At 46.3% G+C, this 25,886-nt stretch overlaps 1 protein-coding gene across 1 annotated transcript; it reads right to left on the bottom strand.

The window, feature by feature from the left end:
• Positions 1-1,633: 1,633 nt before the first annotated feature.
• Positions 1,634-25,657, bottom strand: map1aa (microtubule-associated protein 1Aa). Its single transcript, XM_074666029.1, has 7 exons — positions 25,468-25,657; positions 24,217-24,318; positions 11,975-12,057; positions 11,446-11,586; positions 4,654-11,356; positions 4,348-4,574; positions 1,634-4,039 (listed from the first exon to the last, which is right to left on the bottom strand). The coding sequence occupies exons 1-7, from the start codon at positions 25,655-25,657 to the stop codon at positions 3,884-3,886; spliced, it is 7,602 nt and encodes a 2,533-aa protein (XP_074522130.1). The 3' UTR covers positions 1,634-3,883.
• Positions 25,658-25,886: the final 229 nt, after the last annotated feature.

Below are 25,886 nucleotides of genomic sequence, written 5' to 3'. Positions count from 1 at the left end.
TCAATAAAATTTCAAAATTTCTCTCCCTAGTCTTTTAGAAAACCCTTATTTCAGCCTCTGTCTACTGGAAAAGGTCTGGTGCACTTTTTGGAGCAGAGTGTTTGGATCAGCTAACAAACAGATTCAGGTATTTCTACAACATATTAATAAGTAGAGGTTTGAAAATCTGCACATGCTCTGTCTGAACATACAGGATTGGTGCTTTATACATTTAAGTAAGGGAAGAGAGGATCTGTTTTAATACCACTGCAGAGACATCTTTTGCCCCGGAGTTGCACGCACACTGTCGTGAAGATGTGACTCTCAACAAGGTGTGTGTTTGTTTTGGACATGAATGGAGATCAGATCTTCTTAACTCTTCTTTTCTTTGTTCAAGACAACTTTTTTCTTTCCCAGACACAACACTTCCCTTAGCCTATAGCTTGTGTTTTAGCCTTTAGCTTGTGCTTTATCGCTCTCCTGTTTATCTTTCTTCTGCTCTTCTGTCCTTTTTCTATCTGACAGTTGGGCTCCAGTGTCCACCATCACTACAAAATTAATCACATACATAGTTTTCGGCAGAAAAAAACACAAATCTCCCTTCTCACTACTTAACTTCACCGGCCAGCATGGTGTTGGCATAGCGACTGAATAAATCCAGTCTTGCCCAACCCAATTAGGAAACTGAGAAGCACTATTCCATTTTAAAGTGTGAATTAGGATCAGGCAAATATCTAGAAAGAACAACAAAAACATTTCAGTCTTGAGATTTCCGGGGTTGCACGTCTTCAGATTTCTGCTGATATTTTTGAATTGTTGCAGCTAACACTAATATTTGGACATCTTTGTTCAAATCTTACCTGTACCTGTCAGAAAGCTGTCATTCAGGTCTCCAGAGGCCACATACAGGGGGCTGTTTAAAACATTGACTGTATAAGTAGACAGCGTGGCTCCGCCAAAGCAGTTGTGTAGCCAGTCTGCGCAGTAGAGACTATGAGGGACTCAGAGAGATTCTAAGTGGAAGCAGGTGACAAAAATAATCCTATTTTTTTTATTTCAAGAGTCTAATCACTTTCTGACTCTACCTCCCGACATATTTTACAATCCCCGGAAAAAATACACAAGAATGGCAGCTGTCAATCATCATTAAACGTGACGTAAAGCCTAGTTTTTAACCTTTTATAACTAATGAAAATGAAACTTTTCACAAAAGAGAACTTGAATAAAAGGCAACCAAATTATATCTTCAAATAACCATAATAATCGGACGTGAGAAACATTTCTACGAGGTGTATTAATTTTTTAAAGTTTAACCACAGCCCATCCGGATTTTTTACCTATACTGCAGCCAGCCACCAGGGGGAGCAGTTTTGTGGCGACCTCCCTTCGAGCCGAGCAAGATATCGCCTTTTTTTTTTTTTTTTTTTTTTACAGTGTATGGTTCGAACCGTTTGAATCCTGATAATCCAGTGTCTGCTGTTGAAGCTACCGTACATAAGCATGTTAGCATTTTTTTTTTTTTTTTTTTTTTTATAATCCAGCTTTCATCTGCTGTGACTGAGTTTTCCTGCAGAGCCCAGATCAGGTGAGAAGTCTGGAGGCAGAAAGCTGATGGGAGGACAGAGTCAAAGACACAACAAAGAGGAGGCAGACGTTCAGTAAATGACGTTTTTATTGTTCTTCAGCACACTTTCCCTTTCACAATAAATCTGTTTAATACTTTATTTAGCCTTTAAAGAGAGAGAGAGAATATTGCACTTAAAAGAAGAAATGAGCGAAGAAGCAGAGAGGGAAAAGAAAGGATCACAGCCAGGTTACATGTTCCTCCTTCAGCTCAGCTCCTTTAAATTACATCTTTAAATAGCTTCTCTATGATACGTCTGCAGCTAGTACGAGACAGACAACTCAAACATGCACGAACAAGCAGGGCTGTAAGAAGAGGCCTTAGAGCAGGAACACACAGATCTGTGTGTGGATGTGTGTGTGAGTGTGTGCGAGGCTCTGACAGGAAGTACTAACCTGTAGTGTGGCAGTGTGGCTCTGCTGTGTGAGAGGTGTTGGTTGGTTATAAGGAGCCTTTAGTGAAGCACTATTAAACAGGAATGCAGATTACACGTCAGCTCCTGTTGGCTGACTGGGTTAACAGGAAGTGATGTCACAGTTAACCCTGTTCAATCAGAAGAGTCGATAACGAACCAGCAGGTACGACCGACTCACACGGCGGCTATATTCCTCTGAGATCACACTCAGGGCTCAGCCATTCAGCGTTGTCATCACATGTTAGCCTCCTTGCTAACAGCTAACAGTGTTCCCACCTGGCGCTCAGGTGAGCTGTGCCTCTGGTTGGACAAATGTGTCCGTTTAATAACTTCATAAATAACTGGTTTCACTAACTCCTCCCCCGTTCAGTGTGTGCTGGGAGAGAAATGATGTATTCAGACTGAAGTCACGTTTTGAACCAGGCTGTAAACATGTTTATGAAGTCGCACCTGATGTTCACCTGATGTACGACTAGTCAGGGATAGGCAGTGTAACGTCACAGAGTGTAGCTCCTCCCTCTGAACATGATCTCAGAGGAAAATGGCCGCCATGTGAATTCAACTGGAATCTGCTGTCAGAAATAATCTGAGACCTGTCACCCACACGGAGGAGCAGGTGGACCCCGCACCTCAATTCTGTTGGTCCTGAAGGTGTGACCAGGTGAGTCAGGTGTACCATGTGATGCACGGTAACCAAGGCAACCAGGAGATCAGAGGGTCTCCACGGAGACGGTAAAGGTAATCTGCATGTTCACATTCAAAGCGGAGCTGCTCAGCTCCCAAAGAGCCGCCATCTTTCCAACATGCTGCACATGCATCAACGATCGGACAGAAAGAGGGTCCTCAGAAACCTGCAGGTGGTCCCGATCCAGTCTGAGAGTTTACAACGATTAAATCTTTAAGATACAAAAGTAAACTAAACTAAAACTTGGACAGGGATTCAACTGAAACACAGACAGGAATCAAACTAAGGATGTGAAGTCATCTGTGAGGGATTGCTCTGAGTCTGCTCTCTGTGTTTGTGCTTCTCCAGGTGACAGCTGCAGGTAAACGGAGTCAGTACTGAGTGTGTGCAGAGTGATGTTAGTGCTTTAACAAGGTGATGATCTGGAAGTCTGAGCTACAAAGGATCAACACACATAACTGACGCCTAAAACACGTTGAATCCTAAAACCAAGCAAAAAGGACAGCATGTCTAACCGTCCAATCAGAGCACACGTCTGACCATCCAATCAGAGCCCACGTCTGACCATCTGCACTGACTCCTGATGCTAACTCTGAGATGTCCTGATACATATGGATGTTTGCTCTTCTACCTGACACACATGACTGAGCTTCATCTGTTTTATTGACATCAAAACTGACACAATAACATGTCAGAAACATGTCAGAGATATATTAGTGACATGTCAGTAACATGTCAGAAACATGTTATTGATATGCTAGCAATATATCAGTAGCATGTCAGTTACATGCCAGAGAGATATATGTAACATGTCAGTCTCATGTTGAAGATATATGAGTAACATGTAAGTAACGTGTCAGTAATATATCAGTGACATTGGATTGGTCCAATCAGACATCAGGGTCAGATAGTTTGGAGGCATCAGTTTCCTCAGATCACAGACGTCACAGACGTGTTCAGGTTTGAATAACAGAGCACAGTAACGTTCTCCCTCCACAGCACCAAGTCACCGTGATGAACAGAGTTATCAGAAACTAACCAATCAGAGACGCTCACAACAAGCTGATTAACGAATCAGAACATAGAAAAGAAGTTTGTCCGGATCCGTCTCTGCGTCAGTAAAGTGTGTGAGCAGAGACAGACGACAGGTTGTGAGCCGGTAACAGGCCACACCCCCAGCCTAAAACTCGATCTTGCAGGCGGGGAAAGACTCGTCCTGCATGACCACGGTGCTGCTGGAGGCCAGGACCATGATGTTCAGCTCCTGCTGCTTCTCGTGGGTCTGCTGGTACCAGTCCCGGGTCACCTCCGTGTCATGGGTAGGGATGAGCGTCACCTGAGACAGAAGAGAGGGCAAAACATGAGACAGTAGACACAGATGGCTTCACTTTACCTTCCCCAGGACAGGGACTTCCAGGTGAAGCCTCTGATAGGTGACAGTTCCTTTAAGCAGGATATGAAAAGACCTGACATCACGTCTCACTGTGAGCATTCTACGGTGGCCCAAAGGGACCAAATGTTTCCATAGACTAACCAAACAAATCGAACTGAGACCTTAAACAACTGTTTCCCCTACAGGAAGTCACAGGTCACTGGATCTAAAAACAGGTACTGAGTGTGCATTTTGCGCAGCGGTAATGTTACCTGCAAGTTCGATCCCCACTGAGCTTTCCCGTCCAGCAATGCATCCAGAACACCTCGACTCGGTTCACCGCTCGCTGCATCGTTCCCGCTCACCACGTAGTATGCAGAGCGAACACGTTTGAAAAATTCCTGGTCCACGTTCTTTGCACTGCAATGGTTTGGGATGTAGGCCAGGTCCACATAGATAGGAAGACCTGAGGCAGCTGCAGAGCCGGACTTCTGAGAGCCTGAGTCAGAGAACCAAACTGTGGTCACTATGAGTGGTGACATCTCTCAGAAAAACAGTCTTATCGGATGGTGACTTACCTGAACTGCTCTTCACCCCGTTGGTCAGTCCCTTACCCGGGTTGTAGCTGGACCTGGAGAGATCGTCCTCTTTGGAGCCCTGTCCATCTGACAGACGGGACATACGGGAGCTCTTGTCTGCCTCCTTCTTCTTCAGCGAGGCACTGCGAGGAGACGCTGTCTGTTTCACTGGCATCGGAGACCTCTTGCGCCTGGCGGGGGAGGATGATTTGGTCTTCCCAGAATTCTTCTTTAGACTCTTGGTTTTCGTCTCTTTCTTCACAGAGCTGTTATCGATGGAGTCTGGATCCACCATGCAGACATCAGGGCGTGGGGGGCGAGGAAGGGGGTCCATAATGGGGGCAGGAGGAGGATCGTGGCTCCTCCTCGAGGACTGATGACCACCTCCCCCTGAGACCGATAACTTATCCACAGGCATGTAGTCTGCATCCTCGTCTGAGTCCATGTTCCCGTCCCCAGCAGCAGAGTGGTTTTCCTCAGTGCCCGCAGGCCCCTCAGAGTCCGACTGAGAGGCCAAAGACTCGCTGACGGAGGTGGGAGGGGTGTCCTCTGTGGCCAGTCCCAGTCCTGCAGACATGCCTCCAGCCGGCTGCAGGGAGCTGCTGTGATGGTGAGGCTGTTTGTGAGCCCTTCTTTTTACAGACAGCTCGTGCTCGTCATCTTCCTGTGACTGGTCACTTCTACGCCCTTGTTCATCATCGTCTTCATCGCTGGAGAACTGCCGCATGCACGGGTTGATGAAGGAAGGGGACAGGTCCTCTTTGCGCTGCCTGCACTCTGAGGAGGAGTATCCAGGAGAGGAGCGGCTGGTGTAAGAGGAGGTGGCTCCCATAGGCACATGACCAGCAACATCCTGATCACTGTCGTCATCATCATCATCGTCCTGCCCTCCTCGACTGCACTCCTCAGCGTAGAACGGAGAGCGAAACGGCTGCTCTGCTGAGGAGAGGGATAGAGGGCGGGCAGGATGCTCCGGCTCCGTCTCACACTCCTCTTCAAACTCATCATCATGACGATAATGTGGAGGAGAGTCTCCAGGCACCATCCCCATCTGGCTCTTCGACATGTCCCACTCATAGGAGCTCCTGTAGCCTGTTGCTCCCTCTCCAGGCACCACCTTAGCAGGACCAGCTGCTCCAGCAGGGAGAGTGGAACCCGCACTGACCTCTGTGGGGCCATTGGTGGTGTCAGGCTTGCTCACCTGTACAGGTGGAGGCCCATAGGAGCTTAGAACATCCGGCAGTGCACTTCCTACTTTCACACCGGAGACAACAGGCTGGTCAGGAAACGAAAGGTTTGCAGCCAGACCGCCAGAAGGTGACCTGCGAGTCATCTCACGCATGTAAGCCTCCTCATCCTCTTCCTCACTGCTGTCAGTCTCCTCAAAGTAGTGTTTGCCCTCTACGTCCGGACGTGGCGAGGATGTGACTCCAAACAGAGCAGCACTGGCTGCCTCTTTGTCCTTGGAAAACTCTGCAGGTGGAGCAAATGCCCCGGCTGTGGCCCCAAACCCGGCAGCTGAGTCCAGCTTGGATCCCTCAGACCACTCAGGCTTATAGAAGCAGTCCGGCTGAGGGCCTTTGTCCGTACCCTGCTGCTCCTTGTTTCCAGCTGACACCTTGGATGGCTGAGAGGGAAGGGATAAGATTTCATCGAACGGGCTGAGCGGGGTGAAGCGGGCAAAGCTGGAGGAGGACTCCACTTTGGTTGTAGCGGTGATCTGTTTTTCCGAAACTTCCAGATAGTCGTCTTTGGAGGCTGCAGAGCTTGAGAAAGGCGAGTCCATGACTGGTGAGTGTTCGTCTTTGAAGGAGGAGTACTCAAAGATGGGCTCTGCAGGTGTCTCCAGCTCCTCTCCAAACTGCCGGCTGGTGGAGAGGGAGCCAGAGGTGGAGGAGGAGTAGCTGTAGGCTGAAGAAGAGGAGTACGCGGGGCCAGCGGTTGTGGTGTATTGAAAGCTTGTGTCCAGGGATCTCTTACTCAGAAGGTCTGGAGTCTTCTGTTTCTCAAAGTCTGGATCAGGCCTGTCGTTTTGGTAATAACTGTCCTCCGTGGACTTCAAAGTGAGCTCGTCTTTACCTCTGTCTGTGCTTTGCTCGCTGAGAAATGAGTCCTTTACACCTGCTCCGTATGAGAGCTCATACCTGGAGCTTGAGAACCCTGTGGCCCCAAAGTCCTCACTCTTTCCTCCGTGGGATGAGGAGTCCTTGCTCTGGTCCTCGCTCTGGCCCAGCTTCCCCTGGCAGTGGTATCCATAGCCCGCCATGGACACCATGAACTCCGGTCTATTAGAGCCCAGAAGCTCACTCACCGGACTCTGTGCTTCTTTCTCAGACTTCTCTTTGGCACCTTTCTCCATATCAGAATCAACTGCATCCTCCTCCTCTTCCTCTTCATCTTCCTCCTCCTCGTCATCATCATCATCATCATCTTCTTCAACAACATCATCATCATAGTCCTCCTCGTCCCGTGCTGTGAGTTTTCTCATGTCGATCTCCAGACAAGCTCCTTTCTCTTTCTCATAGCGTGTGTCGTCATGTTTGTGGTCGTCTGACAGGGAGGATGGGCTGCCATCAGTCTGACTCTTCAGAGAGTCTTTGTTTGAGGACAAACAGGTGGACGAGGCCTCGGGTCTGTCAGCCATTGAAGGGAATCTGCTTCCTGAGCTGTACCCAAGAGGCTCCTCATCTTTGAGCTCCTTCTCAAACGGCGGAGCAGCTGAGGAGCTCTTTGAATCGAGCCAGGACGACGCTGAGGAAGAGGAGAATGTGTATCCCTCCTTCTCTGACGTCTTAGCTGCTGTCAGCGGAGAAGGAGGGCCAGCCTTTGACTCATCTTTCTCCGTCTTGTCCAGAGACTCCTGGTGAAAAGAGTCAGAGTCCACTGAGCTAGTTTTGCTGTCATAAACGTCGCCGTAGGAGAACGTCTTTCCGTGGACGTAGGGCGTGTCCTGTCGTATGTACACTGCCTTCTCTTTGGCTTCCTTCTCGGGGAAATCATAGAGACTGAAGTGAACGCTCCTCTCTGGCTCTTTTAAAGAGGTGTCTGTTTTCTCTGCACCCCTGTCTGCTGAGGCGAACTTAGACCCTTCTCTGGTTGGGAAATCATCATCCTTTTCATCCTCATCCTCATCTTCCTCTTCATCTGAGAACATCACCTGAGGTTTTGGTTTCTGAACTTGAGCCCTCTCCAAACTCTGGTCTTCTGTTTCTTTCTGAGCAGATTTAGTGTCAGCAGTGAAGTCATCATCCAGGAAGCATCCCTCCTTTGCTTCCATGAGTTTGGCCGTCACGGTGGGCTTCAGATCCTTTTTGTCGTAGCTGTCCTCCTCCTCCTCCTCCTCCTCCTCTTCCTCTGAGGATTCCTCCGAGGCTTCAGCAGTGGTTTTGTCTCCAGGCAGTCCGATGAAAGAGGTGTCGGAGATGGTGACTGTTTTCTGGGGGTCAGCTTTCACGTCCCCTCCTGTCTCCAACTTGTCCTCTGTCCTGAAGGGTTTCTCCTCGGTTGGGGAGTAGCCGCTACTTGTTGGCACAGACTGTGTCGGTGAGGCCAGTCTCATGGTGCTGTCATCTGGGCTCATACACCTTTCCTCACTCTCCTGCCTGGAGTGGGACTCTAAGCCCAGAGAGAAAGATGTAGGAGGGGAAACAGGCTTTGGATCTGTGCTGGTTTTGAGTTGCTCTGAGCCAAAGAGACCCATGTCTCCTTTGGGATGGAACTCCATGGCAGAGGGAGCAGCAGATTTCTCCTTCTCTTGGAGCATCATGGAGGCTGCTTGTTCATAGCCCTCCTGGAGCTTACCCAGAGGAATGTCCACATTTGGAGTCTGGTCTTCATCCTCTTCCTCCTCATCATCCTCTTCCTCATGGACTGATTTGATCTTAGAGTCGGCCTCGATCTCTGGGATGTTGGGCTGATACTCATCAGAGGAAGGAGATTTGAAGCATTTGTCGTCCTCCAGAGAGGAGGTGGGAGAGATGGTTCCTGCTGAGTGCAGATAGTCCTTCCCATGGATGGCATCAGGGCGAGAGGGGGCACTGTTCATGGTGTCAAGCTGAAGGGAGTTCCTCCCAGCGTCCTCAGTCTGAGGCGCCGTCACAGAGGCTATGGACTGGTCTTCAGCCACGGACGTGGCAAAAGATGAGAGTTTGTCATAGTCTGTGATGGAGGTCGCTGAGGAGATGTGCTCCTCTTCTGCAAGAGGAGCAGCGATGATGGCAGGGTATGGGGCAAGCTCGGGCTCCTGACCCCCTATGGAGACTTTGGGTTTGACATCAGGCAGGCCCGAGCTCTTCATTTCCTTTATACCATGCATGGAGTCAAAGGTGCCTGGGACATCAGGAACAGACACATCATAGCAGCCCACGTCATAGCGTAGCTGTGGGATCCGGTCCTCTGTGTCCTCGTGGATCTCCTCATCAGAGATGGTTTGCTCGGTCTCAGAGTAGCCTGGGATGGTCTCGTCTTGGATGTAGGAGAACTGTTCTGAGGCAGATGGAAGTGCTGCACCTGTTGAAGGTTTTTGGTCGCTGGGCTTGGTGTCCCACTCCTTCCCAGTGTTCTCCTTTTTGGCCTCTTCTGTTTTGTATTTTAGGACCTCCTCATCCTCTGTTCCTTCCAGCTCAGCCTTCTCGATCACATCTCCCTCCTCCTCTGAACTTTCACTCTTCTTAGATCTGTCTTTGGTTTCGTCCTTCATGGGATATTTGTCGTGTTTCTCCATCTTCTCCTCCTCATACTTCTTGTCGAAGCTGTAGCTCACCGCTGCTGCAGCCTTGTCTTTGTCTCCCTCCTTTGTGTCGGGGGATTTGGGTGAAGCAGGTTTTACTTCTGTGATTTTTTCCTCAGGGCAGATTAAGGAGGCAGCTGGAAGGCTTACAGCATGTCCAGAGATCACATCGTTCTGGATAGGCACACTCTTTCCTTTAGACTTCTCTTCCTGTTTCAGAGCCTCAAAGTCTTCTGTCAGGTCCTCAGGGGAGGACACGATGGACCGGTCAGCTAAAGCTGCTGCTGCCACCTCCTCTGGGATGTTCTTTGGGACAGGCTTTTTCTCGTTGGCTTCCTGTCTCGCGGCCTTATTCTTGTCGGTCTTGGGCTTGGCCTGGGTCTTGGCCTTGTGAAGAGTTTTTCGGACTTCAGGTGTGAGTGGCTTCAAATCGGGTTTCGTTATTTTTCTGAGCTCTGGTTTACTTGGGTCCTTCTTTTTATCCTCTTTGGCTTTACCTTCTTTCTTCTCTTCTTTTCTGATGTTTTCATCTTTCTTTCCCTCTTTCTTCTCTTTCTTTGTTTCTTTTTTCTCCTTATCCTTCTTCTCATCCATTTTGGAGGCTTTCTCCTTCTTGGTGGTTTTGTCCTTGGAGATTTTCTTCTTCTCTGACTTCTTGTCAGCTGCAGGGGCCACCTCGCTGTTTTTCTGTTGTTTGGTGGCTTTCAGACTTTCACTCTTCTGTTTCTTCTCTTCTTTCTTCTCTCCTTTGTTCTCCTTGGAGATGTTGCTCTTGGACTCGTCCTCCGGCCCACCGGCCTCTTTCTTTGTGGTTTTGGAGTGTGGTTTGGGGGACGACTTCAGACTCTCCTTGCTGTCAGTTCTGGATCTTATTTTGGTCTGTTTGATGATAGGGGGAGCTGCGCCTGATGAAATGTCTTTCTGGGTAGCCACTGGGTACCTCAGGAAGTCCAGGTGTTTCAGTTTCTCCAGTCCTTCAAAGATTTTATTCTGTGGGGCGTTTCCAGGGAAGAGGACTCTGACGATCTTCTCTGTTGGCCGGTGAGGGACCCAGACGATGAGGGCAGTGACGGATGTCAGATAGGGGACAGATATCTCTCCTTCCTTTCCATTGGGCAGTGTAATCCCGGTCTTGGCTTTGCTGTTTCCGGCCCATTTCTGCATCAGGAACTGCATCTCTTTGCTCTCCTTCACAGGGTTTAGGACGTACATGTCTAACTTCCCCACACCCAACTTGTGGAAGAGCGTGATGGGTTCGATAGTGTTGCTGACGACCCTGTGGAGCGGTTCAGGTGTGATTCCCAGCTTGTTGAGGTACTGCAGTGTGAGAGAAGCTTCCTCAATGCTTCGCTTCACCTTCAACGTAGACTCAGGCATCCGAAGCTTCTCTGGCACGTTAAAAAACACGATCCCCAGCTCGGGTGAGATCAGGTTCTTCATCCAGTCCCCATTGCTGGAACCAGACCCTTGGTTTTGTTCCTCCTCCTGCTCAGCAATCTTTCTTTGGAACAACCCATTAATGCCAGGGAGGTTGTCTGCACCAATGTGTGTAAGCAGGACTGAGTCGATCCTGTCCAGGTGACGGACCAGCTTCCAGAAGCAAGATTTGCGATCAGATCCTCCATCCACCAGGATGTTGAATCCATTGACGGCAAACAGAGCGGAGTCTCCTCTGCCTCCAGGGAAGATGTAGCAGCAAGGTTTGGACAGCTTCAGGAACCCCCCAGAGGTGGGGGCCTCCAGGAGGTCGAAGGATGACGGCACATCCACTGTCTCTGAGACGTACTCTGTGAACTCTGTGACACCATCCATGTCGGGGAGATGGGGTTCGGGGTTCAGGCGATATTGAAGAAGATTGTGCAGTGGCTGTTGCTCCTGGCTTTGGCCCAGGGAGCTCCAGCCCCCGTCCCCCTGACAGGAAACAGTAAGCTTCGACAGTTGCTTGGAGGAGGACCTCGTCAAGAGCTCGATCACCTGCAAACAGTAAGAGACAGACCATGAGAAGCTGTGACTGGTTATCCATCACACACGTCTCAGAGAGGCACAGGTGGGGCCTTGCTTACTTCAGGATCTGAGATGATGTCTGCGAAGTGCTGCCAGGTGAAGGCTCCACCTTGCAGCAGGACGTCTCCTCCCTGCTCCGAGCTCTGGCCACTCAGAATCAGCAACTTCTGTTCCGCAGAGTCCGTGATCAGAGAGCGAATCTGTGGGCAGAACAAACACAGTGACCCTGTGACCTTCAGGCTGAGGAGCAACGAGCTTCAGATTATCTGTGAGACTGAAACAGAGCCAGGTGGTGCCATGTTCATGTGGTCATAAGTGTTCATGTGGTCATAAACATCCATGTGTTCATCAACAGGGTTTTCATTAATGTTCATGTATTCATTATTTTCATATGTCCATTAATGTTAACGTGCTATTAGCATTCACATGTTCATAACCTACAGCTCTTTTTCTGGTGTGGAGAAATATCAGCTGTAATTAGATTCAGGGCGTGTTTCAGATGACATGACATAGCTGAGTCCTGCAGGAAAAGGTCATGTGATCGGCCTCTGTTGTGTGCATGTGTGTTTGTGTTTGTGTGAGGCTCACCTCTGAGGCAGCGGTCTCCTCTGACGGGTTCACCAACACCACAGTATGAAGGACTTCACTCTGATATTGCAGAGTCCTCTGACCTGATAGAGACACAGAGAAGAGACACTCAGAGCCATCACAGACGGACACATAGACACAGACAAACGGACACAAAGATACAAAGACAGACAGCAACTAAACATGCTATGCTAACCTAGCATTAAGGCTGCAGGTTCCAGTCTAAGACCAGGTGTGTACGTGCTTCCAGGTGATTTTAGGAGTGAGGTTTAAATACTGAGCTCCTGGTTATCTTCAGTCAGGGGAGAACTACATCACTAAACCAATACTGATCTACATGGATGTTTGTTTTTTCACTCAGTATTGACTGTCTTTCACAGCAGCCTGTCTAGCTCTGTCACGTTTGGCTGATAGATGAGCAGTCGAGCTCTCTTCCCCCAGAATCTTCTGGATCTCTTCTTCTTTGGGGAGATTAAGAAATTCAGGGGGAAAACATGTCTATAGTATTTATATAATGTGGACAGGTAAAGAGGAAAGAGAATCTGTGAGACCTCTCTAACCACTGATTTCTACATCGACCAGTTTCAACAGCCAATTCATGATCAGAGAGTCTGTCTGTGAGTCAGTGTCTGTCTCTTTGAAGGCCTGTTACTGTTTAATAATCTGCCAATGTAAAGTCTCTGTTTACGTTTTCTCTCTGTCTCCTCTCTCTGATGCTCTGATGCTCTGTCTGCCTCGCCCCGTGTGATCCTGGAGGGTGCTCTTTTTCAAACGTTAACCCTGAATGAATAGAAGCCCTCACGCTGGCGCCTGATTGGCTGTTTCCATGGAGCTGCCAGCTGAGTTACACTGACCCAGTCTGAGCGAGGAGACGCATTGCAGCATTTCTGACGAAGGGGGAGAGGGAGCATCGTCACATGGTGCAGGAGGTGAAGTGGAGCAGCAGCAGCAGCACGAGGAGCCTCATCACACATATATAAATAGACTCTTTATCTTCCTTCACAACATCATCATTCATCTGTCTGAACCAGAACCAGAACCAAAAACCAGACCAACATGGATCCTACAGAAAGAGACTTAATTCATCCACCCAAACAGAAGGAGACAGAGACTGACCTGAGTATGATCAGAGATCACCTGCACCTGAAACTTTGTACCTGTACCTGACAGGTGAGAGCCATGCTCAGTAAACAAGGGTTGACAGTGAGCAGAATTTTCCTGGAATCAGATCCAGGGTTAGACCAGATTCAGACCAGAATAAGATCCAGAATCTGACCAGATTTAGACCTTAGTTGGATTTGTGATCAGACCAGACAGAAACTGGATTGACTTCAGGATCAGACCAGATTCACACCAGACCTACACCAAGATTCAACAAGATTAACTCCAGAGTCACTAAAAAATTAGACACTAATCAGTCCAGAATCACACCAAATTCACACCAGAATAAGATTTAGAATTAGAACAGATTCACATTAGGGTTAGACCTGATTTACACCAAAATCACACCAGAATCAGGCCACATTCACACCAGACTTGCACCAAAATCCAACAAGATTCACACTAGAATCAGACCAGGTTCACTCAAAGTTAGACATTATTAAGATCAGAATAAATCCAGATTCACACCAGAGTCAGACCATAACCAGACCAGATTCATTCTAGAATCACTCAAAAATCAGACATCAATCAGACCAGAATCTATCAAGAATCAAACCAGATTCACTCTAGATTCACACCAGAATAAGATTCAGAACTAGACCATTTTCACACCAGACTTGCGCTAAAATCCAACAAGATTCACACTAGAATCACACCAGATTTAAAGCATTACAGAGTAGACAAAAAAAGATATAAATTCACACCAAAATTAGACAATAATAAGAAAAGAAATCTGAAATGAGATCCAGAATCAAACCAGATTGACACCAGTATTGGTTCAGAATCTGTCCAGAATCAAACCATGATCAGACCTGATTTTTTCCAGAATCACTCAAAAATTAGACTAAACCACACCAGAATCTAGCCAGATTTAGACCAGAATAAGATTAAGAATTAGAGCAGATTAACAAGAGGATTAGACCTAAGTAACACAAAAATTAGACCTGATTCACACTAAATCACACCAGAATCAGACCACATTCACACCAGACTTGCACCAAAATCTAAAAAGATTCACACTATAATCAGACAAGATTTATTTCAGAATTACTCAAAATTAGAAATTAGAAATGATTAAGACTAGATTCATACCAGATTAACACCAGAATCAGACCATGATCAGACCAAATTAATTTCAGAATCATCAAAGACATTAATCAGACCTGAATCAATCCAAAAACAAACCAGATTCACACTAGATTCACACCAGAATAAGATTCAGAATCGGACCAGATTCACACCAGACTTGCACTAGAATTCAACTAGATTCACACTGAAATAACACCAGATTTAAAGCATAATCAGTCCAAAAAAAAAAAAATTATATACCAGAATTTTTCCAGAATTACTCAAAAATTAGACATTAATCATTCCAGATTCTAGATTGGTCTGGTTCTAGATTCCAGAATCTAGAATCAGACCAGATTCTCACCAGAATAAGATTCAGATTTAGAACAGATTCATGCAAGAATCAGACCTGATTTACACCAAAATTAGACCACATCACTTGAATCAGACCAGAATCAGACCATATTCACACCAGACTTGCACCAAAATCTGACAAGATTTACACTTGAATTGGACCAGATTCATACCAGAATCAGACACCAAAAAATACAAATTAACACCAACATTAGGCAAGAATCAGACTGAAATCTCGAATAAAATCCCAAATCAAAACAGATTCACACTAGTGTCTGTCCAGAATCTTCCTTGAATCAGATCCAATCCTCTCTGGAATCAGACTGGATAAAGATCCACAGTCAAATGAGATTCTCACCGGTTTCAGATCATAATAAATTCCAGAATCAGACCAGATTCACGGTAGAATCAGACTATATGACATCAGAAATCAAACCTGTTTTATGTCAGAATAAGATTATAATAAGATGCAGAATGAGAGCAGTATCAAACCACATTCACACCAGAACCAGATTGTTGTTGGACTAACCCAGAATCAGAGCAGAGTTGGCCTAGAACAAGGACCAGAATAAGATCCAGAATCAGACCAGAGTACACGATGTGGTAGCAGCTTTACTACACTTCCCATCATGCTCCTAGGGCAGGTTGTGTGGGCTCACTATTCCCTGAAGCTTCAAACACCCACAATGTTCTCTTCCTCCTCCTCCTCCTCCTCTTCTTCCTGGATTCAAAAGCCAGGTCATGTGACTCTGCGTGCTGCACGAACAGAGCATCAGATCCAGGCTGGCTGCTCTGTAAATAAACTCTGATTGAGTTTTCAGGAACATATTTCAGCGGATGACTGAGTGTCTGAGCGTGTTCAGCTGTTTGATTCACAGTCATTCTGAATCATCAGCACCAACCGTTGACCTCCGTCTGGAGAGACTCACACACACACCGGCAGACACACGTGTGTGTTGGGGTCATGTGTGTGTTAACTTCATGTGAGTCTGATTAAATCTGATGATCTGTAAACATTTGGAAAACTGATCCTCAATCTGAACTCCTTCATCTGAGCTCTTCTTCCTCCTCTAACTGATCTGTCAGCGGATGGACTGATATCATGGGTCACAGAGAAACAGAGTGTGTGTGTGTGTGTGTTTGGATTATCTCAGCTGTCCTCTGTAATTCTCTATTTTTAGCATCAGACTGAGGTTATTCACAGAGTCTAATCCTGCTCTCTGTGCCATGATGAAATGATGGGAGGTCTGAACGCACTCTCAGCTGTTCCCTTCAGCACAGCCTCCAAGAGCCTCAGAGAGACTCGGAGAGCTGCTTCTTCTGCAGCTCTAAAAATCAGGTCACCCAGATCTACTGAACTGAACAGAGAGAGCTGCTCACTCTCAGACAGATCACAGAGCAGCTGCAGGCCTCTGTCAGCCTCTAAACTGCAGCGTCATCACACCGGGAGCAGCCATGTTGGATCTCTGACAGACGTGTTTCTGCTCACTCTGAAGGAAACTCATGTTAGCAGCAAGATTCTTCTTTACAGATTATCAGGCTCTGATTGTGAAGGTCTGTAACAGCTCAGTCAGTGAGGACTCTGTCGAGGGATGAAAAGAGATGGCTACAAGAAGAGGGCGGAGCCTCTGGGTTTTGTACTAATGTTTCCTAAAGTTTGTCACCATGAATCGACTTTTAGGAGCAACTAAAGGGAGTTGTAGTGGACTCTCTGAACCTTTAGCTTATTTGTGTGCAGCAGTAAGCAATACAAAGGTTTCCATCCCAGACTTCCTGTTAGTGCACAGATTTGTTTACACTCTGATCAGCAATCGAGAGCAAGTTCCTCCATTTGTGGTGAGTCTGAGTCTGACTGTGCACAGTAGGGATGGGTACCTTTCACATTTGAAACGATACCGTACTGATGCCCAGTACCTGGCAATTGGCATCGGTACTCATCGGTACCAATTATCGGTACTTTTTTGTGTTCATGTGGTAAAAAATATCAATTCAATAAAATTAAACAATAATTAAATCTCAAATTTCTTTAATATAACATATTAATTCTTCAATATGTATAAACTTGCAATGTTGTGTTAATGTCCAGCATGGAAAATCTTCTTCTCTTCCACTCCCTCACAGTCACAAGGATGTGATTAGGTACCTAAACATGGTACCTTTGATTTTATGTGAATTGGTACCAAGAACTTCTGACAGAATTGGGTAGGTACCTTTACAAGTAACTAATTAGGTACCCATCCCTAGTGCACAGTGAGTCCCACAGAGGCTTCTCTCTGTCCTCCTTCAGCAGTATCAAGCTGAACCACAAACTGATTTTCTCCTGATGAAACGTCTCTTCAGTTTGATGTAGTAACAATATCATGATGCAGATTAGTCAAGTGTCGATTTTTGTCAGGTATGTCCTCAAGAGGAGAAGAAAACTTCTTTAAATATGTTTTTTGGACTAAGTTCTACAGAAGAGGACCAAGAGGATTAGGTCTGACTCTGAATTCTACAAAATTATTAATTTCTGAGACCAAGGGCATGTTGAACTAAACTGCAGCCCCCTGAGTGTCCACCAGTCTGTCTCCAGCAGTGAGTCAGCCCAAATAGAGCTCCATGTTAAAATAAACTGCAGTTCCCTGATTGTCCACGAGAGTCTGGTACAGGCTTGTCTCTTTGGCTCTCTTAATGACAGCTGATCGGCTGGATTCATGAACATCTCACCTGTCACATGAGGTTAAGGGTTAAAGGGAGGGAGAATGGCAGGTGTGTTGTAGCTGTTAGCCAGGTGACTAGGTTACCTCCTTAGATCCGGATCATTGGATGTTTTCCAAACCACCTACTTTCTACTACATGTGAATGTAGGCACTGAATACTGCCTGTTGCTTTCATGTGTAGTATGTAGTATGACTGTTCTGTTGAGTCTGTTTTGTGGTATACTACTCTGGCTTTCAGTTTCAGAAAGCAGAACTTCAGCTGAAGGATTTTTCCAGAATTATAAAAGTCTAAAACAAACCAAGGGTAGATCTTGACATTTTCGTTATCAACATGCAATAAGGTTGCCAGATAGATTATGTAGCATAAATCAGTATTGAAGATACACAGACAATTCAATAGCAGATTAGAAATAAATCAAAGATGAATAAAATGAAAGCAAGTAATTAAGTAATTGTATGTTTTTGTTTTTGTTTTTTTTCTTTGGTCTGTTCATTATTTTATGTGGTTTAAGGTACATTTAACATTAATTTGGGGGAAACAAAAATCAGGAAAATTTCAGAATCTTGATTTCATGAATAAGAAAAAAACTAAAAAGTTTTTAAAATTAATAACAGCAGATTCATTATATTTGATTTTAATCTTAAACCAAAAGTTATATCCTATATTAGAAATAAATCTGGAAGGGATTAACTGCAAAATCCACCTATTAGAGCTAGCACAGTGTGATTTTCTCCTGGTACATTTTTTTTCTCCTGGTACATTTTTTTTTTTTTACAATTTTTGGGTTGCCTATTTGATTTAAATTGCAATTCTTAGATTTTTCCAATTTTTGTGATTTTTAGTTTGCTTTGTCTACTGACTTTGTCAGGAGGTCAGTTTTCAGGTTGTATTCAAGGGATCTGACATCACATTACTTGATAGTCAAAGAAAAACATTTTGCTCCTTCCTGGAAAAAAATGTAACTTTTGTCCAACCCTGCTTGTAAACAAAAAATGCAATGAAGGAAATATGAAAAATAATAAATTGTGATCGAGTCCTGATGCTTATGTGAACCATTTTTTTCTCCCATCCATGTGGGAGGCTGCTTTCAGGGCCACCATGTAATTACCCCTACCCAGCAATTTTTGGCATTTTGTAGATTTTTACAAGTTTCCGCATACTGTGTACTACATACTGAATTTTAGCCAAATCAGCAGGCACTGTTAGTGTAGTAGGCGGTTTGGAAAACAGACATTTTCTGTTCCCAGCAAGTGGCAACCTCCAATACTGAAGTCCTTAACTCGGCTGTTCCTAAAGTGTCTGCTTGAGGCTGGCTCCGGGAGTACCGGAAGTCACATACACACCAAGCCAATAACAGGTATCTCCCGTCTGAAACGCTACTTTCTCTATCAGCACACACTGTACCGGGGAGTGAGTTTTTTTTTCAAACTTGACATTACAGAAGATACTAAGATCGCGACTTTGCCTGATCAGAGGCACAGCTCAGCTCATGTGACTAACAGGCGCCCTACAGCTGTTAGTGTGGAGACTGAAAGACTACCTCCAATATGGCCGCCCCCGTTGATTTGCTTCAAATATCAGTTTCAGGAACAAACAGGCGACGTCAGGTAGACTTTGTGTATTTTGTGTATTTAGCCTATGGTTCCCAGAGTAGCAGGAAGTTATCTGTAGTTACCTTTTACAATACAGTGAGCTGCATTTTTTTGGTGTCATAACACCTCTAAAGGAACCAGCAGGGGGCGACACTAGAGATTCAAACTGTGGGTGTAACAACCTGTGAGAGGGTGTTTCCTGCTGCCAACCTGTGGACCATAAGCTTCAGTGTGATGAAGGTTCAGTCAAAGGATGCATGGAGCCAGACTTCGTGTTTCTCTTGCTCTGCTGTCTGATTGACAAGAGGTCAAACTGAGCAGATCAGGGTCTGGATCAGAGTCTGTCTTTTACAGAAGAGCTCACAGAGCTCCCTGTTGTCAGATGATAACCTGTAGAGGTTTCGTTTCAGCCAATTGAAGCCCTCCTGAGCTGATTTTTTCTTTGCACACAGAGAGCTGCTGAAATCTGATTGGTTCATTCTTCTTGGACTACAAACAGAAACCAGAGCACTTCCTACACCAAAGCCTTACAGCCTACACATCCTGTGACCATCCCTGTTTATAACCTCCATTATCTGCTCTACTCTTGTATCATCATTAACCCCAATAACATCCTCTCAGAGCTCCCTCTCTGCAGGTCCCCGGCTGGTTTATGATCATATTTAGGTTCGATACCTTTCAATCTGCCCACACACGGAGAGGATCTGACAGCCCTCACAGCAGCGTGTAGGAGGGGACATCTAAAAGATCAATATGATCTTTGTCTTTAGTGTGAGGCACAAGATGCAGAATGACCTCAGTGCATTCTGCCCTACAGGCAGCACAGCGGACAGGCTGGGACCATGAACGCACCACATGCAGATGTCACTGATACTGCAGGATAGAGGATAGTACAGGCTGTTACAGAGGCATGTACACAGCTGTGTGTGTGTGTGTGTGTGTGTGTGTGTGTGTGTGTGTGTGTGTGTGTGTGTGTGTGTGTGTGTGTGTGTGTGTGTGTGTGTGTGTGTGTGTATGTGAGCAGTAATAACACGACGTTACTCACAGTGTGTCTGCAGTCTCCGGCCTCAGAATCAGACTCAGTAACGGAGCGGACATTCCTCCGCTCACTGACAGAAAAACCGGCAGCCCGCTCCACGTCCACACCTGTAAACCTCTAACGCATCACGGACTCCAGGAGTCCAGCCGAGCAGCAGAATCCTCCGCCCTGAGAGCAGCCTGAACCAGAGAGCAGCCGGAGACGGAGCGGAGAGAGCGGATCAGTGATGGAGGGAGGAGGAGGAGGAGGAGGAGGGAGGGGCGGGATGCTGCTGAGGATGAGGATGAGGATGAAGGCCTGCAGCAGCTCTACACCTACACTCTGCTATCTACCGCTCCGTGCTGCATTTACGGTCCCATCGGAACAGGTCTGAAGGCTGCAGAGATCGAGCTGCGTTCACGTGAATCAGGAGAAAAGAACTTCATCATATTTTTATTGATCCTGAACTGCAGCAAGTAACCGGATACAGCTCAGTGGGTGTGGACATTAAACACATCACGGGTCTGCTCTCATCAAGCAAAAGTTTATCCATGAGTCAGTGAGATGTCCACCAAGAGTTTGAAGCTCCTTTACACTTAGCGCCCCCATGTGGAGTATAACATCATTTGAACTGTAGAATGTGGGCAGTGTGTAAAAAAAGCAGCCACATTAGCAAAGCTGACTAACATAGCTTCATATGAGTTAGGATGAGGTTAACAGACGTCATTCAATCAGCCACGCCCTTATATGGACAAAACTCATCAGTTTAATAACTTCATAAATAACCGGTAATAGTTACTCCACCCTCATCATGTGTGTGCTGACAGAGAAATGATCAATATAGACAAAATTCATGTTTTGAACCAGGTCGTAAACATGTTTATTTTTGCTGTAAATATCGGCTCTTTTGAATGTCTGTGTATGTGGTTTCTGTTGTTTCTGTGACTGTCTCTAGTGGACACTCCAGGAACTGCAGTCTATAACACATCAACACAGGCTTTATTTCTCATGATCAGTTTGCTGTTAGCTTCCACACCACATTCATTCATTCCAGCTACAACAGTATTCACTCATTCACAAATTCCTTGCACTGCCACCAGGGGGCAGTGTGTGTCATCATCCCTGAAGAGAACAGAGTAACTTTGCTCTGTCTGTTAGGGTGTGAAACAAGTTAAATTCCTGCATTCATGCACACAGCGCTGCACCAGGTGCTTTACCTGTTTATTATTCCAGGACTGAACACCAGGGGGAGCTTCAGCTTATAAGCATAAAGCCAGGTGTCCAGGTGATGCAGAGAGGTGTGTGATAAGAAGACTGAACATGATATTTTTGATGGGAAGAAGACGCTGATGTTGAGAGTATAACCTCTGATACATGAACAGATCTCTGGATCTACAAACAGTTTGAAAAGTAGTTACAGGGTTCAGCTGTCAGTGCTTCCTTTCCTTCCTGTTGTCTTCTAAGAAGTTAGACACCAACACAGCTCCACTGCCTCATTAACTTGCACAGAGCCGACATTTATAAACGTTTGACCTCTGTTTTTATAACACCCTTACCTCTGACTTTATAACCCCCTGGCTTCTGGCTTTGTAACCTTTTGACCACTGACTTTATGACCTCCTGACCTCTAGCTTTATGACCCACTTACCCCTGGCTTTATAACCCTTTGACCTCTGGCTTTATGACTTACAGACCTCCAGCTTTATAATTCTGACCCTTGGCTTTGTAGCCTCCTGACTTCTGGATTTAAACCTATTGATTTTCGACCTTATAATCCACTGACCTCTGGCTTTATAGCCCCCTGGTCTCTGGCTTTATAGCCCCCTGGTCTCTGGCTTTATAACCCTTTGACCTCTGGCTTTACAACTGTTTGACCTCTAGCTTTATAACCCCCTGGTCTCTGGCTTTGTAACCCTTTGACTTCTGGTTTTACAACTTTTTGACCTCTAATTTAAAACCCACTGACCTATGGCTTAAAAACCTTTCGACCTCTGGCTTTATGACCCTTTGACCTCTGGCTTAACAACCTACTGAACTCTGACTTGACAACCTTTTGGCCTCTGGCTTTATAACCCTTTTGACCTTTGACTTCAAACCCACTGACCTCTGACTTTACAACCTTTTGACCTCCGGCTTTACAACCTTTTGACCTTTGAGTGTCTCTCGACTGTTTGCAGCTGAGGGAGGAGGAGACAGAGAGAGGGAGATTGAGAGAAAGAGGAGAAGAAGCTGAGGTGTGGTCCTGGGACTTCCTATCACAGCTCTCTGAGGATCAGCTCGGGAGGCTTCATTCTCATTTAAGGTTAGGCAGTCTCCAGTCTGTCCCTCACTCACACACACACACACACACACACACACACACACACACACACACACACAAACACACACACACACACACACACACACACACACACACACACACACACACACACACACACACAAACACACACACACACACACACACTGCTGTTAGTGTGTGAGTACGTTCAGGTCCATGTTTTGCCCCTCCCTGCTGACTGCAGAGAGACTTAAGGATCAATAACACACTGCTGAATTATTAATCAGTACCTCCCAAACAATCACACACACACACACACACACACACACACACACACACACACACACACACACACACACACACACACACACACACACACACACACACACACACACACACACAAACACAAACACACACATGTAGCTGAGATCTGATTTAACAACATCAGCAAAACCTGCGTATCCTCAGAACTGTAGGACCACAAGACAGAGACATGATTCTGGACAGAAAAGAGGACAGACGTATGAGGCCAGAGAAGACAGGAACATGAGGCCAGAGAAGAGAGAGAGAGAGTCACAAGACTGGGGAGGACAGAGACATCAGGCTAGAGAGGAGAGAAACATGATGCCACACAAGGAAAAGCCATGTGGCCAGAGAGGACAGAGATGGAGAAAGGAGAGGACAAAGACATTGTGGCCATAGAAGGAAAAGACATGTTGCCAGAGAGGAAAGAGACAGGGAGGACAGAGACATGAAGCCAGAAAGGATAGATAGGAGAGGACAGAAACATTGTGGCCATAGAAGAAAAAGAGGCTAGAGAGGACAGACATATGAGGCCAGAGAGGAGGGACACATGAGGCCCCAGGGGGAAAAGACATGTGGCCAAAGAAGTCAGAGCCATAAGGTCAGAAAAGAGAGAAACATAAGAATAGAGAGGACTGGGACATGCAACCAGAGGGGACAGAGATCTGTGACCAAAGAGGACAGGGACATGAGGCCAGGGAGGACAGACACATAAGGACACAGATATGGGGTCAGGAGGAGAGACGCATGAGGCCAGAAGTCCAAACAAAGACATGAGGCCAGGAAGGACAGGAACATGTGGCCAGGGAGGAAAGAGGCATCCATAAGGCAAGAGAGGACAGAGACATGAGGCCAGAGTGAAGAGACCTAAGCTCAGATAGGAGAGAGAAACAAAGTCAGAAGGGGGAAAAATAAGGCCAAAGAGGACAGAGGTATGAGGCCAGAGAGGTAAGCAATATTGTGGCCAGAGAGGAAAAAGACATGAGGCCAGAGAGGAGAAAGACAATAGGGCCAGAAAGGAAAGAGGCATTTGGCCAGAGATGAGAAAGACAAGAGGCCAGAAAGGAAAGAGGCATTTGGCCAGAGAGGAGAAAGACATGAGGCCAGAGAGGAGAAGGACATGAGGCCAGAGAGGAAAGAGACATGAGGCCAGAGAGGAAAAGGCAGTAGGGTCAGAAAGGAAAGAGGCATTTGGCCAGAGATGAGAAAGACAAGTCCAGAAAGGAAAGAGGCATTTGGCCAGAGAGGAGAAAGACATGAGGCCAGAGAAGAGAAGGACATGAAGCCAGAGAGGAAAGCGACATGAGGCCAGAGAGGACAGAGGAATGAGGCCAGAGAGGAAAGAAACATTGTGGCCAGAGGGGAAAAAGACAGTAGGGCCAGTAAGGAAAGAGGCATTTGGCCAGAGAGGAGAGAGACATGAGGCCAGAGAGGAAAGAGGCATGAGGCAGAGAGGAGAGAGACATGAGGCCAGAGAGGAAAGAGGCATGAGGCCAGAGAGGAGAGAGACATGAGGCTAGAAAGGAAAGAGGAATGAGGCCAGAGAGGAGAAAAACATGAGGCCAGAGAGGGAAGAGACATGAGGCCAGAGAGGAAAGAGGCATGAGGCCAGAGAGGGAAGCGGAATGAGGCTAGAAAGGAAAGAGGAATGAGTCCACAGAGGAGAAAAACATGAGGCCAGAGAGGAAAGAGACATGAGGCCAGAGAGGAGAAAGACTTTAGGTCTGTGTTCTGTGTAACTGTGCTTATTGGGTGATGAAAGACTGACCTTTGACCTGTGAGGAGAACTGTGCAGTGTGTCTGCTCTCAAACAGCTGCAGTTCTTTGTTGAGGTCACAGACGGTTAGATCCACACTCCATGAACGCAGACCTGTGCGGAGACAGCAGGTCAGTTATTACATTACATTACACTTACATAACATTAATAAATTTACAGTGAAAGCTGAGTCCACCTCAAGTGAGCAGGTCTCCTGTCAGACTGTTATTGTTTTAACGCAGAAGATGTTCAGACTCAGCTCTTGGAGAGCACTCCATTATCTTAGATTGACAACTCACATTGAATTAATAAAACTTTATTTTAGCAGCCTGATACCATCCTTCCTTGCAGATTAGCTTCAAATGGAAAATCAAGGAATAACAACATTATTCCTAAACCCCTCAGAATCAATGTATTTGATCTAAACACTTTGATGAAGGCATTTAACAAATTAATGGGGGGTTGAAAGTGGTTGGAGCCTGCAGCTGGAGACGGGTAGCAAGTGGAAGTCCTGCAGCTGAAATAGAGCGTGTCTGAGTGGAAGATACTCATCAGGGGACAAATGCAAGAGTAGAGCATCTCAAGTTCAGCTTTTTTACTAAGATCTGTAATATCCCCTTTCATAGCATCGTTTGTCCACAAACAACGACAACATGGGTGTTTTTTACGACAGGTGTGACCATGAAACTAGCACAGAAATAAGTGCTGTCTAGAAAGAGAAACATTAAACTATCTGAAAAAAACGAACAAAAGGGCTCAGATGTTCATGTTTCAACCAACGATTCACTGAAACACAGTGACACAGACGCCTGCAGCTTCACCCACAGAGAGGACGAACGTTACGGGGGTTCAGAGGGTTCAGTGGTTCTCAAGAGAAGCAGCTTTAGGACTCATTTGGTGAAGCTTTTTTTTTAATCAGGTTGTGAAAGTCGGAATGACATCATCACTGTAGGAGCGTCTTCAACAGACGTGTGATGATCAGCACGTAAGGAGGATGCACCAAGAGCTGAACCTTCCACCCATATAGATTTGTGTGTGCAGGTTTTTTCTAATCCTCTCTCTCTCTCTCACACACACACACAAACACACACACGCACACACTGAAAGTCAGGGAAATTTCGAAAACAATCTGATGATTTAATCCTGATTTAAGGATCTTCTGGCTCTCCACTCAGTTCGAAGAACAGAGTGTGAAGAGCAGCAGCAGCAGCAGTACCATGTACTCCTCTACACACACACACACACACATACACACACACTTACCCTGCTGTATCTGCGTCCTCGCGGTTTCCAGGTGGTGACAGGTGGCGATCTCTCCGATTAAGATAAGCATACGGTGTTTTCTGAGCACCTCCACACACACTGCTGCTGCCGTCTCCATGGCAACAGAGCCATCGGCCGACGCCGAGCCGGTCTCCATCTCCATGACAACTGCATCCAGAGAAAGCACCATGACGAAGCAGGATGAGCAAGGGGGGGCATGGGAGGCGTGGCTCTGTGCAAGGCTGGGATCTGATTGGTTAGAGGTGATGTGGCTATTTGACGTTTGAGCGTCTGATTGGATGACGGAGGGAGGAGAGATTTACTGTGGATCATATTTCATCAGATTTCATGACAGAATGTGTGTGTTTGTGTGTGTGTGTGTGTCTTCATCACAAGGCTTTACTCACTCTGATCCTGGG

This window comes from Halichoeres trimaculatus, unplaced genomic scaffold (assembly GCF_033239565.1).
Source record: "Halichoeres trimaculatus isolate MK-OKI-2021-1 unplaced genomic scaffold, fHalTri1.1 fHalTri1_scaffold_3, whole genome shotgun sequence".
Lineage (NCBI taxonomy): Eukaryota > Metazoa > Chordata > Actinopteri > Labriformes > Labridae > Halichoeres > Halichoeres trimaculatus.
The sequence above is the reverse complement of the archived record's forward strand: the minus strand, read 5'-3'. Positions and strand labels throughout refer to the sequence as shown.